Here is a 15,276-nt window from a genome sequence, read left to right on the forward strand (position 1 = left end):
ATCTACAGAGCGGGGGCCGACGTAGTGTCACTTTGTGTGGGGCAGGGGGCGCGGCGGTGAAGCACACCTAGGGCAGCACGTGGCCTTTGGCCAGGCTTGCATAGGAACACAGAATAATCAGAAGCTCTGTCTTCAGTTAGATCTGGGAGAAAAGGATTTGGTACTTAGTCCAGACTGCTGCAGCGAGTATGTGGCCTAATATCTAATAGTTTTAGTGCTATTGACAGAAAATTAAGTTATAAGACAAAGTGAGATCCCAGTGATGTCCCCTGGTCTCCGTTATCATAATTAGTGTATCAGGCCTGGATCTGTAGCCTGGGGCAGGCTGTCGGCCAGCCCGCTTTGTGTGTGTAGATATGCCTGCTGGTCTCTTCCTGAGGAGGCCTGCCGTTTTCTGTCGAGGGAATGACTGGACCCTGCAAAATGCTTAATTAAAACCTTCGTTTGCCACTGCTGACCCACCATGTTAAACGTGGTTTTACTTATGTACTTAGTTGCCATCTACAATGTATCGTTAGTTTCCATTGTAACCGACTCAAAAGAATCTTAAACGAACAGAAGCTGAAAAAATTCCAAGGATTATTTAGACTTACACTGAGTCTGGGAAATTGGTGTAATCCTCTTTCTGAAAGAAAGAAAGAAAAAAACAGACAAAGGAAGATAAAAAGTTTATGCAAGGTTTGCATAAACAAGGCATGCTGTCCCTAACAGCAGCAGCTCTGCAGAGGAGGACGGGTGCGTGTTAGGACTGCATGTTATGTTGGTGTAACCTTGGCAGGCTGGCTGTCTGGGGGCTGTTTGTTTACTGTGATGTGCGATTGTGCAATATGAGTGTGTGTGTGTGTGTGTGTATTAGACACTCAGATGGTTAGAGGCTGACAGATGGAGTAACACTCATCTAACCAATCAGGACATGGGGGGGGGGCATGGATGGGATTGGAGTGGATTAATAACTCAAAGAGATAAAGCGTGAGATTACGGGTCAGCAGATGCATGCTGTTGTGGTTGTTCTCCTGCCAGGCGTGTAACGCATCATCTCCGTGGTTTTATGAAAATTTTCATATCTTAATCATTCAGAGGAGACTGTTATCCCGCATGATTCACAAAGCTGGGGGTCTTTAATACATCACATTGTGATACAGGCATGGAGTGGATGCAATTTCCTCTAATGCATCTGGAGCAACAGTTGCCCCTTTCAGGAATCCGGCTAGTTGTTTTAGTCACATGTTTGGTTTCTCCTACTGCCCACACGTCACTATCTGTGTGCATTTAGAGTGTGTGTGTGTGTGTGTGGGTAGGGGGGGCGGTAACCCACAGCTTCACACATACAATGGACCCACATACAGCACAAAGAAAAAGGTCCTATGAAGGTGGACTGGAGAGGCCCTGAACCGGAGTGGAGCCACGAAACCCCATCTGACACTGAGCTGGTAAGCGGACACCCTGGGCTGGGCCAGGCGACTCCTAGCGCCCATAGGTGAGGGCTCACGTTTCCCAGCGTGCCAGGAGACGGCGGGGGGATCTGCCACCTGCAAAGGCTGGAGAGGCCCAGCAACAGAGAGCGCAACCTGGGGGGAGAGGAAAAACAAGAGTCTGCATCTGTGACGGCCACGTTAACTGGGCGCAAAGGGAAGAACAAAGGGAAGGACAAAAGCCCCCCCCCCCCCCCCCCCACACTCATTGCTGTCATAGATTCCCTAAGTACAGGATCACTCTGCTCTGGACGGCTTAGAGACATCTAGGGGGCTAATCCATGATGCACTTGATTAAGAGTGCTAAACAAACACACAGCCGATTTTGTTAGGTAGGTAAGGCGTGGAAAAGTTAGGGGAGGGGACAGAGAGAGAGAGAGAGAGAGAGAGAGAGAGAGAGACAGACAGAGAGAGAGAACACAAGATAGAGGGAGGGGGAGTGAGAGAGGTGAGAAAGCAGAGCTACATCCATCTTCCTTTATCATCACACCAGGGTTTCTCATTAGCAAATCAGGGGCTCAGTAATCCAGCAGGAGAGGGAGGGAGAGAGGGAGGGAGGGAGGGAGGGAGGCAAGCAGAGCAGGAGAGAAACGGCAGGATCCGCGTGACGTCAGCGGCGCCAGGGATTGAGGTGTTGAGTCCTGCTGATTTATCGGAGCTGATAAGGAAAGAGAAAAAAGCAGGAGCCCGTGGAGGCTTCCCGGGAGAATCGGGAGACAGACAAAAGGAGGAAGCTAAAGAAAGAGAGAAGCTAGAACTCAAGAACATTCAAGACAATCCAAACTTAAGGACAAGGGCAACCAAGTGCAACACATGTAAGTATAAACCCTTCAGAGGACTTACAGGACGATAAAGGAGGGGGTGCTATTATTATTATTATTATTATTACTATTCGCTAATATTTTCAGCCATTTCTTTCTACTCCTGGTGCTCACCCCTCGCCTCCCATCCCTAATCTCCCCAAACCTCCTGTAATCCAGCAGCCTACGAAGTTAGACCAAGATGCCCATGAACGGGATAAACAAGGCGCTGAAACTGCAGTTCGGGCTCATCAACCACGAGAATCGCTACCTGACGGCGGAGGCCTTCGGATTTAAGGTGAATGCGTCCGCGACCAGCATGAAGAAGAAGCAGATCTGGGTGCTCGAGCAGGATGAGAACGACAGCCAGGTGATATACCTGCGGAGCCACCTGGGCCGATATCTGGCCTCCGACAGGGACGGGAAGGTGAGCTGCGGAGCGGAGAAGCCGGAGACGGATTGCCGCTTCCTGATCGTGGCACAGTCAGATGGCCGCTGGGCACTGCAGTCTGAGCCCTACCAGCGATACTTCGGAGGCACAAAGGATTACTTGTCTTGCTTTTCCCAATCCATTGGTGAACCGGAGCTATGGGCCGTACACCTGGCGCTGCATCCACAGGCTAACCTGTTAAGCATCAGCCGCAAGCGCTACGCCCACCTGGCCGTGTCTGACGATGAGATCTCTGTCGACAGCAACATCCCTTGGGGTGTGGATTCCTTGCTCACTCTTGTGTACCTGGAAGGCAAGTACTGCCTGAAGACATGTGACAACCGCTTCCTTAATCACGATGGCAAGCTGGTGATGCAGAGTTGCCAGGGCACGAGCTATACCCTGGAGCTCAAGTCTGGAAAGCTGGCCTTCAAGGACTGTGAGGGGAAGTACCTCAGCCCTGTGGGCCCAACTGGAACCTTGCGTTCTGGACGCTGCTCTAAGCCCGGCAAAGATGAACTGTTTGACTTGGAGGAGAGCCGTCCACAAGTGGTTTTCCAGGCAGCTAACAACAGATTTGTCTCAATACGACAAGGTAAATAGCTCATCTCAGATCTTGTAGTTGCTGGGTCAAAGTACTTCTCTGTAAGGTCTTTGTAAAGACTTTTCAACTAAGAACCATGTATCTGTAGATTTTTTAATTAGTATTTTCATAAATAGCAATTTAGGTTCTTGGCCAGATGTAAGCATACAAATTTTATTTGAATAATAAGTCAGCAGGTTATCGTGCAGTAATTTGGATTTGTTTGTACTGAACCGCAAGCTGAGAATCTGTGCACATGACTTCATGTTGCAATTAGGGACCAAGGTCGACTGTATGGTCGAAGGATCGATCACACATGAAATGCAGGACGCTGACAGATATGTCTTGTGGCCCTTGTTGTTTCGCCCAGTCTTTCTGTGATGACTTTACGTTCATGTATGCATTCCACTAAACGCTTGCTTCTACGGCGGCATGATATAACCACTAAATGTTTTTGACTCGTTCCACCACATCTCCGATCCAGTGGTGTCAGTTTATGGGTGATCTGTCACGTCGAAGCATCGTCATCCTTCCATTTATTCATTTGCGCTACTCTGTAAGATTTCGTCTTACGCAGTAGACACAGTGCGAGGACAGCACTAAGCTGTGCATTACCCCGTCTGAAGCTATTGGCAAAGAATACTCAATGATCCCCAAGCTGCAGGCCATGACGCACTTTACGTTCACTGCAACTGTTTCACTGCGTTTGTCTGAAAGATGAGAAACAAGCAGTCGCCTTATCTCTGCGGCAAACAGTGAAAAGATGCGAACAGAAAGTCGGTGGTGGGGAAGTTAAATCAGCCAATTACATAACTAGCCAAAAAAATGAAAGAGGGCCATTTTTGTCACTAGATAACAATATAAACATTTTTAGTAACTGTGATATGAAATGGCTGCTATAGAGACTCTCTGAATAGACAAACACTCCGGCCCATTCAGGCTGACCTGAAATGCACAGTGAGTCTGATCCAGCAGCCTGCTGTAATGTTCCCCTCCTCACTGTCCATTGTAAATTTCCTAAACCGTGGCCGGCATTCAAAGCACACCGCTCATTTCCAGCAGTCCCCCCCCCCCCCCCCTCAGGGCTTTCTAACAGAGACTCCTGTCACCAGGACCATGTACTGCAAACCTCGAGGGGTTAGCCAAGCCCAGCTAATTGTCCGTGTTGCATATTCGGAGCATTTCCGACGACCGAATTCAGGTGCAATTGGAGAGACCCCTTTTTTTCAATTACTATCTCGAATCTGATACCAAACCTTCTCGTCTCACTCAGCAGAACCCGTATCTAGATCCTGGATCCGCATGGAGAGATGAGGCCAAAGCTAACCTGGCTCATCTTAAGAAAGAAAAAGTGTCAAAGTCAGGTGCAATGAATAATTAATTTGAGGCGACATTTCATTGATGGTGGAGTCTGCTTTCAGAAACACAAGCCCTGGTCCGTCTTTATGAGGGGACAACAGGCACCACAATGGCACCTAAATCAGAGAGTCCTCCGGGACACGTGGCCTGACAGGGAAAGCGGCCTCGCTGAAGAATAATAATGTAGTGTGTGAAAGTGCCGCAGAAGGCAATGAAGGAAGGAGGTAGCAAAGAGGAGTAAAAGGAGGCAGGGAAGAGGAGTGGAAGGAGGTAACGAAGACAAGTGGAGAGTAGCTGAGGTATTTTTCAAGAACAAACCACCTTGGGGTCTAAAAACGATGCATCATCAGTGCAGGACAGGTGCAGAGCTGCCCTGCTGCCGTTAGCATCACAGAACTATAAATCAACAGGCTTCTGACGCTGGAACATGGAAAGAGCAGCGGGGGGCCGACATCTAGGAGGGGCGGCAAAACTTCTTGCCATGTGGAACAAAATGAAAGGATGAAAAGAATGAAAAGATTCCTGACGTAATGGTGACTGGTTGTGTTAAGGAGCAGTGCGGTGTCTGGACTTGAGGACGGGGATAACGGGGGTGAAGTAGTGGCAGGATTCAATCAAGCTACAAATCACCCGAGTTTATATAGAAAGATCCATAAGTTACGGTTACGCCTTCATTCGAAATGGCTGCCACTGCAGTTAAGATCCGTGTCTGGAGAACAGATCCAGAGTTATAACTTGAGCCAGTGGTAGTCACCAGCTCCATTTCTTGACCACCATACCACCTGCTGCCATCATTTAAAAAAGTTAAGCAATACTCACATTTCTCAACACACAATTAAATTTGAGCCATATGGCTGTTTGCGTTTAATAGCTTCCCAGTGAAACAGGCGAGCCATCTTGGTGGTGGGACGTGAAATTCCAGCATCTCCGAAACCAGTAGATGCAGAGCTTCGGAATGTTCTGGGCCTGCCTGCACACTGCTGCTGAGTCCACATCTGTCTATGATCACCTCAGCCTTCGTAACACGGGCACATTTGTTAGAGTCGGAGTTCAGGGTGTATCTCACTGCAGATATCCACGTGGCTGATTGCGTCTGCTATTCCACTGCCATCTGTTTTTGCTCTAGAGTGCAGTGACACCGTGTGTTACGGCAATCAAACGCAGACCATGGGGTTTTCAGCCTAACGTTTATGGAGCCCCGTGTTGGATGGATGGAGTAGCCAATGTCTTTGAGGAGGTGAACAGCCTTTTTCTCCATGGCCAAACTCCAGCTGCTGAAAGCAATTTGGTAGAAGCTATGACACTAATGAGCTTAGTGGTTCCTCACCAGCGAGTGTCTGGGGATGATGAAGGACAGTGGCGATGGCTTCCGAGAGGGCACGCTAACGCTCCCTAATCATTCACGACGAACGGGAAAAATTCCGCCCTCATTAAATCGAAGTTCTTTAAGCCCAGCTGCCACGGCAAATATTAATGGGCTTACAGAAAATGCAACCTGAACGAAGCGAGTAGGAGGCCAAAATTCTTCAACCACTGTAGCCACAGTGGGATGGACATGATGGATGGCTGGATTCAGGTGACAGGGTTTACAGGGCACCTATCTAGTGCTGAGTGAGAACTGACCACCAACACAAAAGACGAAGTACCAGGGGCCCTCGAAAGACACTTTATCCCATCCATTGTTGGCTCTCGGTTTTTCCTTGAGCGTTCTGTGGATTGGGGACCAATCATGGAACTCAATGGGACAAGCTGATTGTGTGCCAGCAGTGTGGAGGAGTGTTGAAGGCTGAAGAAAAAGGAATCAAAAAACGAGGGAGGAGAGAGAAGGGGAGGGCTGGGGGGGGGGGGGGTGAGAGAGGGACATGGTGTCAGCTTACCATCAATTATTTAGCCTCAGCTCCGAGCACCTTGCCGATAAATTACCAACGCCGTCTCCTGTTTTTCAGCTGGCACTCCTCGAAGTGGCCAGCGCCAGGAACTGGAAATGCAGCTCGAATTCTGGATCTGATTTTGGGACTCGTCAGCAGACATGTCCTCAGGTCCTCTGAAATCCATTACATCCCAGCTTGGTATAGACCACAGAAAGCTGTTTTTTTTGTTAATCATCTAATGAAACTCGTCCCATTCGCACGTCCCAGGTGTCAGTAGGGCACCGTCATCCACTAGTTCAATGAACAGTAAACCGAGAAAACAGACTCTGTGGTTGCTGGAGGTCATCCGCGGGCTTATAGGAAGGTGTGTCCCATAACCGGTGTGGTTAAGTGGTGTGAAGCAGTACTCCAAGGGTAAGTGTGGAGCAGCAGTCAGTGTAGGGGCCGTGAGCAGTGCAGACATCTGCACCGGTCATTAGTACAGTATGAGAAACAGGGATGTAAACAGCACAAGGGCTGGGGACAGGGAAAGCGGTCAGACTAGCAGTTAACCCCCCTGCTCTGCTGAGACAAGAAGCCACCTTTGGTGAAACCGTTTTGTGTTCCATAACTTCAGCAGCAAAAATAAAACACAAAGACTTCTTAATCTCTCGAGGCCTGTATGGACATCACAGTGGGCTGGAGGGATCGGTGCTGGGTTATGATTCCGAACCGTTACTGTTATAACTTACACACCTTCCTTAACACCACGCCTACAACTACTTATCATGGAAATAGGCAGCCATTTTGCACAGGAATATATATACCACACATCAGACTTTATACCAGGGGATATTTAGCTAATTATTTTGGAAGAAGATCGATAGATGTCCTTGGTTTTCTCATAGGGTCCAAATAGATAATGCTTACACTTCACTGATAAGTTCTGTGAAATCCGTATTGACCGCAACAGTTTAAGACCTTATTTTGCTGTCTTATCCTCATGTCAGATCTCTTGACAGTATTGTTTCCTTTGTTGAAGTGCCCTTCAATGTACTGTACTTGCCGCAGAGGAAACAGTGACCCCTACTGGTCCACCCACCCTATATTCTGGCCCGGTACTAGCAGTTTGATGGCTGGCAGAGGTCGTCCATCCAAGCGCAAACCAATCCCAGCCTTACATAGCGTCAGGGGTGATGTACCTGCTGGCAATGAATTATTCACTCACATATTTAGAAATAACATGACTCCGTGTAAAGCAATCAACATAAAATCATAATAAACATTCAGTGTCCACCTTCGAGAAGGGACACGGGCAATGAGGCCAGGAGTAGGTCAGTTTGAGGGGGGGAGGGGCAGGATTAGACATGCCTGATGGCCACTCGGCGTGTCACATGGTCCTCGGGAAGTCGAAGGGAGGGCAGCTGGCAGGGAGAGCCGGGAGCTGACCGCCACACACAGATTCGCCGGCCTGTAAGATCCCCCATCAGCCTCCTGTGTCGGCCCGCATGTGGTCCGGTCGCCGCGCCCGGCAGGGATGGAGCCGTCCGCTTTGAAGCGAACCTGCTTTGTTCTGACTTTTCCTGGGCCGGGCCCCCTAGCAGCCGCGGCAGCTCGCGGACGCAAAGCCGCTTAATGGTACCTGCACTGCCGGCTTTGCCAGCGAGGAGGGAATTACAGCCAGTTAGCTGACTGGGCTGGGGCTGGGTGGCTGAGGGCAGGATTTGCGCAGTAAAAAGGATTATGGAAAGAACAGAGGGATATTTCTGTGGCATCTAATTTGGACAGTGGCTAACACAATCTGCCGTTGTCGCTTTTGTTTTGCGTGGGCTGTTTACGCATTTGCCCGTTTCCTTCTTTTTTTTAAGCGCGGGCATCGCTCAGGGTGAAGGTTAAACAAGAATCGCTGTCGGAGACAGAGACACTGCCCACAGACGGAGTGGACTGACCCTTGTTATAGATGGGAGATCAAACCAAGTTCTGTTTTTAAAAAAAAATGTCAGCTCTATCACCCCCCCTCAACAGTTGGCACTCGAGGAAAGGTTTCGGGCTAATCTCTGAGTCCTGAGGGCCACCCAGGGCTCACACGCGGGCCCCCGCATCACTCCCAGAGCTTACGGGGGCTGGGTGCTGAGCACGGCGCAACATTGGCTCTGGGGACGTCCCACCCTGCAGTGCGGGGCCCGCCCTGGCTTTTAATCAAGCCGGAGTCGGAATTTGAATCATTCATGAGACACATGGGCCTGCAAATTCATTAGGGCCCGCCTTCGCGAAGACGACAGAGGCCTCACTTCAAGATGAATTCATTTGAATATCGGGACCCGGCGAAGGCTAATCAGTTAATGTATGCTAAGTCGCTCTTTACCCCCCGCTGAAGTTCATTCGTCAGCCGACCAATGTCCGCACATCCTTAAAATGCGCTACAGATTGAGCTCTGATTAAAATCAGTTCATCCAAAATCCCATCACTTGATTTACTAAGGCAATTTACAATCCCAAGGATTCAAAGAATTTGAAAATGTGTTTTTCATTGCAAGTACTTCCACGCTATTACATTATGAGGCTGTATATACTGATTCCCTCCAAATTTTAGACTATAAACTCCATGACAACAGCACTTATAGTTGCAAATCTTCTGCATAACACTGCTCCCTGGAAATTCCTGCCCACCTACAGGAATATCTTCCATAAAATCTTCTTTCCTGTTGTCTAATACATTGCTTCCAGCCTGAAATGTTGAGTGCAACCTCTGAGTCACGGACATGAAAGCTGAAGCATTTTTGTTCTTCCTTTTACTTTTATCGATGTCCTTTATAAGTAAAAATTAAACCCCAGCACAAAAACCAAAGCCAGTAGGACTGGCGAAGTCGCACAGCAAGGTCACAGCCCTGTGGAGAGAACGCTAGCTGCACTGTGCGTGTCTCACCACCAAAAAGTGGCAAACTATCGATTGTCATTAAAACAAAATGACACAGAGCCTTCTGCAGACAAAGCGAGCTCCTCCAGCCTCTCCACAGCTTGGTGGCATGGTACCACACAAGCTGCAAGCTGGCACTTCGGGGCCGACCCATTTGTGGGGGCAGTGAGGCTGGATGGACTCCACAGACCCTATGTGCATAATAAATTACAGCCCATGACCAATAAGCCCTCCCACTGGAGCCCGGGCCCTGGACAACTTCCCTGGTTTTCCCCCCGAGATGGTGAGCTGGGACCCCTGTATCGGGACACACCAGGCACAAAGCGGGGGCACACCTTAAATCGGCTAAATTCGTAATGTGCAATATATACATAAAACTTTGGGGAAAAGAAGGTCAATCTGGTTAATTCTGTGGGTCCGGCATGTGCGTAATAAACTCCAGGTGCTCAGCTCTCAGGAGAGATTAGCTCACGGCTGGTGTTTCATATAGCGCTGCTTCGGAGGAGTACGGGGGGGGGGGGGTGTAACGTACAGGATCGTCTTGGCTCTCCTCATACAGACGGATATATTATGACAGCTTCACTGAAAGCCGTACAGTAGCACTGCGCGCTTGGAGTGAACAGTTTTTAAAAATCAAAACAATGACTCTGACGCTTGGAGAGAAGCTGGCTGCAGACTTGATACCTTCTCATTTCCTGCGAAGGGGTTAGCATCTCGGCTAATCAGGATGACGAGACGGAGATGGAGACCTTCCAGATGGAGATCGACAAAGAGAGCAGGAAGTGTGCGTTTCGGACTAAAGCCGGTGACTACTGGACGCTGGTGTCCCACGGCGGCATCCAGTGCACAGCTACGGAAGGGTAAAGAATTCCTTTACGTTCTCTTCTTTACACCCATCTATTGTTGAATTACTCAGAGCTGCCACTGATTACCAAGGCCAGCTTGTAGCAAACCTAGAATATGTCAGGCAATGGCAGCCTAACACAGTGACATATAGTCCATGTGCACCTTATATGTGCATCTGTGACGACTGATTATATTTCAAGGGTTACTTGAATTTCACGCTCTATTGGTAACTCTGACCCAGTCACCTGACCATAACGATTAGGTCCTTATCGCTCAGATCTTATTAAAAGTACCGAATGCAAGCGTACTGTCTGAAATGTCCAAGACCTTGACAAGCGCCAACTTTAATCGAGGATATTTGCTTCAATGTGGATAGAGGCCTTCACATCCACTAGCTATGGTAGAGATCTCTTCCAATTTCTGGGCCATAAATGACCCACGTTAATGGTTTCCCAATGTGCTCAGCTCGCCCTTTTCCTGCTTTTGACATTTGTATGGAGCCCCTACCTTAATGAGCACTAACTGCCCCCCTTCTCCTCTCACGTCCATGACCTCAGGGCCGCCGACACCATGTTCCAGATTGAGTGGCGGGACCGCAGGGTGGCCCTCCGCGCCAGCAATGGCAAATACGTCTGCACGAAGAAGAACGGGCAGCTGGCCGCCGTCAGCGAGGCTGTGGGTGAGTGCTGGGGACCCGCCCGCAGCCCTCCAGTGCCCGCTCACCTTACGCTGGGCCTCCCACGTGGCCCGGTTAGATACCACATGGTACCGTGATCACGCTCAGCAAACCTTTATACTGCTCAAAATCTTCAGACAAAAGACTAGTGAATCATTTCGGCTAGCGAATTCTTGGTGGTATATAGCAAAACAGGAATCAGGCAGATCTGACTTTCCTCGACTCAAGCATGCAGACTTCAGCCACAGGACGTGGTTTATGCTGAAGCAGGAAGGCACACAACTGCCCCCTAGTGGCCATACGCCCAGGGTTCAGTCTGGCATTTTGTGGCGCTGTGGTCTTTAAGGACCATGATCCAGCATGGTAGTCTATCCTCTAAGAGTTAAAGTGGGTAAATAAAGGCAGTGATTAGCTTAATAAGGTGGTTCAGTGCTGAGCTAGAGTGAAAAAATCTCCAGGTTCCCCCAGTACATTAGAGGATGTTGCTGGATTTATAGGAATTTGTCTCTATTCTGGTCATGGTCTCCTCTCCTTGATATTCATCAGCAAAGGAACTGGCACATCCAGACTGGTGTCTGTTACACAAGACAACAGGGCCTTTTCTAGTGTGCTGTTTGGTTATAGGTAGACCAGGGTCCATATAACCACCTCACATAGAGCAGAAATCCAGCGAGTATTCAACCTAATCTTCACCATCTGCCGCGTAACGATGTCCATTTATACCAGAGAATTGTACCTTCACTAGGAACCAGGTAGGTGGGCAAACAAGTACAGTTGGGGTTTGGGATGAAGGGGAAATGTAAAGTTGAAGACCAGCGTCAATATGTAAGTAGGTTGGAATTAGCCCACCAATAAGAGGCTGTCTTATTTGGCACTGATAAACAGATGGCTCCTAATGGGGGGGAGGTCACTGAGCTTGAGACTGGGGATCTTCTGGTCCAGGGTTACAAAGCCCACATGTGGACAAGCTGGGACCAGGCACTGACATCATTGACAGATCGTTATTAGTGATCCAGTGCTGACCCAACAGTGTCCTTGAGTCGCCAGCTGGAATCTCACCAGTGCTGGGAGGCATCCAGTCCTTGGGTTTTACAGTCTTCCACCTCTGTCTTCAGGAGAGGACGAGCAGTTCTTGTTGAAGCTCATCAACCGGCCCATCCTGATCCTACGGGGGGAAAACGGCTTCGTGTGCCACCACAAGAGCTCCAACACACTGGACACCAACCGCTCCGTCTACGACATCTTCACTCTGCATTTCAGCGACGGCGCCTACCACATCAAAGGTGAGCACTCCCCGAGGGACCCCGAGATGCCACCATGGACGGCACCTTGCTGAGATGACCTCCAGCTTGTACCATGTGGTCCTAATGGTCCTTCAGGTAGCGTGATCAAAGCTGACTCATTTCACGGAAAAACAAGAAACTGTTGCAACAGGTACAGCATTTGCACAGATGTGAGTGGTCAGGAAATTAACAATGTTATCTAGTTAGCCATCTTCAATTCAGTAAGGTGGGAGACTCTCTGGTCATAACCAAACAATCAATCATTAACCTCAATCTTACACACAAACTTATCAAACCTTATGGAAAAAAAAAATAAGTTTCCTGATGTCATAAACAAAGCTAAGAGCATTCGTGTTAATTGAGAATGACGTACTAACTGTGACAGATTGCGATGTTTCAGTTATGAAAAAGCAGACTGAAAAAAAGAAATCACTCATGCCATAAAATATACAATTACTTGGAAATTAAGGACCTGCCCACAATATAGACGTGCCATATAAAATTTAACTAGCTGTATTTCCGCAGTAAGCCACCTGCACATTGCTCATGATATGCTGAGCAAGCGAGAAGCTTGGACGTTACAGGTGGTAGACGAGCCAAACTGACTTAAAGTATCCGTCTTTCAAACATGTCACAAATGCACATTCTGTTGATTAACCCGGTCAGCGTTTAGTTATGCCTTGCTGAAGTGCTGTCCGAGCTACATGCTTATAGATATTAGCCGCCGGAGTCGCTGTAAACGTGCAGGCGGAGAGTCGGAAGCTGACAGATACTGTTTCCTGCTTATGCTCTGTGTCACCTTCGTTTCAGGTTAGTCAGCATAGGCAGTGGCATTTGTGTTTGACTCTCACTTTAATTTCTGTTGGCACTGAAGCTGACTATGCTGCACTTTCTCTGGCCATGTGGAAGCCTGATGAAAGATGAGTTAATAAATGCAGCACATGTGGAACAGGGGAAGGGGACGCCATCCCCGTTAGCTCGGGCCAGCTTACAGCGAGTGATCTTTCCTCATTCCCAGGTACCAACGGGAGGTTCTGGTACGTCTCCAGCAGCGGTCTGGTGTGCTCAGATGGGGAGACCCCCGAGAATTTCTTCCTGGAGCTGCTGGAGCAGGGGCGAGTGGCAATCAAGGGAAAGAACGGAAAGTACCTGCGCGGGGACCAGGGCGGCACGCTGAAAGGCGATGGCGATGCAGCGGACAGCTCTTCCCTCTGGGAGTACTGACCCCTGCTGGACACAGCAGGAAGTGGCAGTCGCTGGCTCAACCAACGGAACAGCACAGAGAGGGGAATTGGGTTTGACCGTTCTCATCTCTGTTCAGCTGGGTTCTTCCCTATCAAAAGCAGTACAACTCAAAGAAATAATTCATATATGTGAATATACAGCATTTATATATTTTTCCTTGCCACTGTCCAACAAAAAACTAAGGTTAAAGGTTCAGTTTTATTCACACAGGCTTTATTTCAGAGCACATAGCCCAGGAAGCGATTTCTAGAAGAGCTTTAAGGCTCATCTGCACTTATTCCTGACAATAAAAGAGTTAATCTCCAGGCATTACATTTCCTTGAAACAATCTGAAAAAAGGGCTATTTGTAAGGACTTGGAAGTTATTTTTTATGTTTTCATCCACTTATATTTCTGTGGGGAGGAAAAAGAGTTTCTGATAAGCTTCACGTCCACTTCTATTGAAGAAATATGCAATTTAAATCAGAAGGTCATTACATTTTCCAGTCCTGATTAGGTGGTAAACAAGATTCAGGATATTATCAGTGAACAGTTCAAGAAGAACAAGCATCATTGATGATAACTTGGAGTCCTCAAGGAAGTATTTTGGAGGGACAGAACCTTCTGGTATAAAAATTGCCCTCTACTACCAAAAACATGAAAGGCCTGCTCTTTGAGATCCAGGTACACTGGCACAGAATTGTTTGAAATGTATATGGTGGCCAGACCATCATAATGTTTGAGATGAAGGATTTCATTAATTCATTAATCCTGCTGTAACAGACATGTCTTCCAAGTTCCTTAGTCCCCATGTGGCAATCTAAAGTCCTCAAAATGACTACTATGGTATACTGCCAAGGGGCTTTAACCGAGCTCCGCAGACCCTGCCACACAATTCCTTCATCTCGTCCCTGCTTACCCCAACCCTCTCCTTATATTGTCTATGTTTTGCCAATCCTAAAGTAACACCTTCCAAAGCAGTTTACAGTTAGAAGTTACAGTCAGTGTTGTAATAGTAAGCTTATCATACACTGGTGATGGACAAAATGACGCTTCCTGAGCCATTTGCAGTATTTTTTGACCCCACTAGATGGTGCTCTCTGTTCCAAAAAGGGCACACAGCATGCCCCAAAGCAAGCCAAGAGCACCATCTAGTGGAGTCAAAAAATGCAGCAAATGGTTCATGAGGGGTCATTTTGTCCATCACTACAATGGACTTAACATATCAGTAGTAAGCAGGATCTCATAAGATGTGGTCACCAGGATAATATATCAGGTTCCTCGGGAACATGAACCCTCGTACAAACTCCAAACGGAACCAGGGCTTTGTTACCCGAGAAACCAAAGCCAGTAGGTTGGAGTGTCAGTCTATTACTTAACAGGATTTCATTAAAGTTAGAGGCAAGCTAGTATTCTTTTGGAATATTATTGTCTGAAATTGTTATGGAAAGAATAAACCACAATAAACGTGACATTTCTCCTCGATCTCAGGGTATTTGGGGCTGTGTTTTCTTCCACTTGGCACGAACGTGCCACACTATGCAATCTGTTCATTAACAATAATTACCAAGATTAATTTCCTTTCTTCTTCATGCAAACGGTTATTTTACAATTCCAGTTATCCACAGGTGAATACGGTGCCACCTGTTAATTAGATTTTAAGGCCAGCAGGCTACATAAAGGCAGAAGAAATCCCATGCTGTGCAAGTTCAGCTGCTAATGACCCTGCCAGTCATGCATAAGGAGCCGATCTCACAGCCGGTCTTCAGCTTCCCCCCTTTTACATTAATGTTAATCGGTTTGACCTGGGTCTCACCATTGGATTTAAACCTCTCCC

At 48.0% G+C, this 15,276-nt stretch overlaps 1 protein-coding gene across 1 annotated transcript; it reads left to right on the forward strand.

Moving 5' to 3' along the window:
- The first annotated feature begins 2,070 nt into the window (after nucleotides 1–2,070).
- fscn2b (fascin actin-bundling protein 2b, retinal) lies at nucleotides 2,071–14,579 on the forward strand. Its single transcript, XM_023820302.2, has 6 exons — nucleotides 2,071–2,287; nucleotides 2,453–3,297; nucleotides 10,114–10,270; nucleotides 10,814–10,935; nucleotides 12,048–12,215; nucleotides 13,234–14,579. Exons 2-6 carry the CDS (start codon nucleotides 2,475–2,477, stop codon nucleotides 13,437–13,439), a joined length of 1,476 nt encoding a protein of 491 aa, XP_023676070.1. The 5' UTR covers nucleotides 2,071–2,287; nucleotides 2,453–2,474; the 3' UTR covers nucleotides 13,440–14,579.
- The last annotated feature ends 697 nt before the right edge of the window (nucleotides 14,580–15,276 follow it).

Source organism: Paramormyrops kingsleyae, chromosome 20, assembly GCF_048594095.1.
Source record: "Paramormyrops kingsleyae isolate MSU_618 chromosome 20, PKINGS_0.4, whole genome shotgun sequence".
Taxonomy (NCBI): Eukaryota; Metazoa; Chordata; class Actinopteri; order Osteoglossiformes; family Mormyridae; genus Paramormyrops; species Paramormyrops kingsleyae.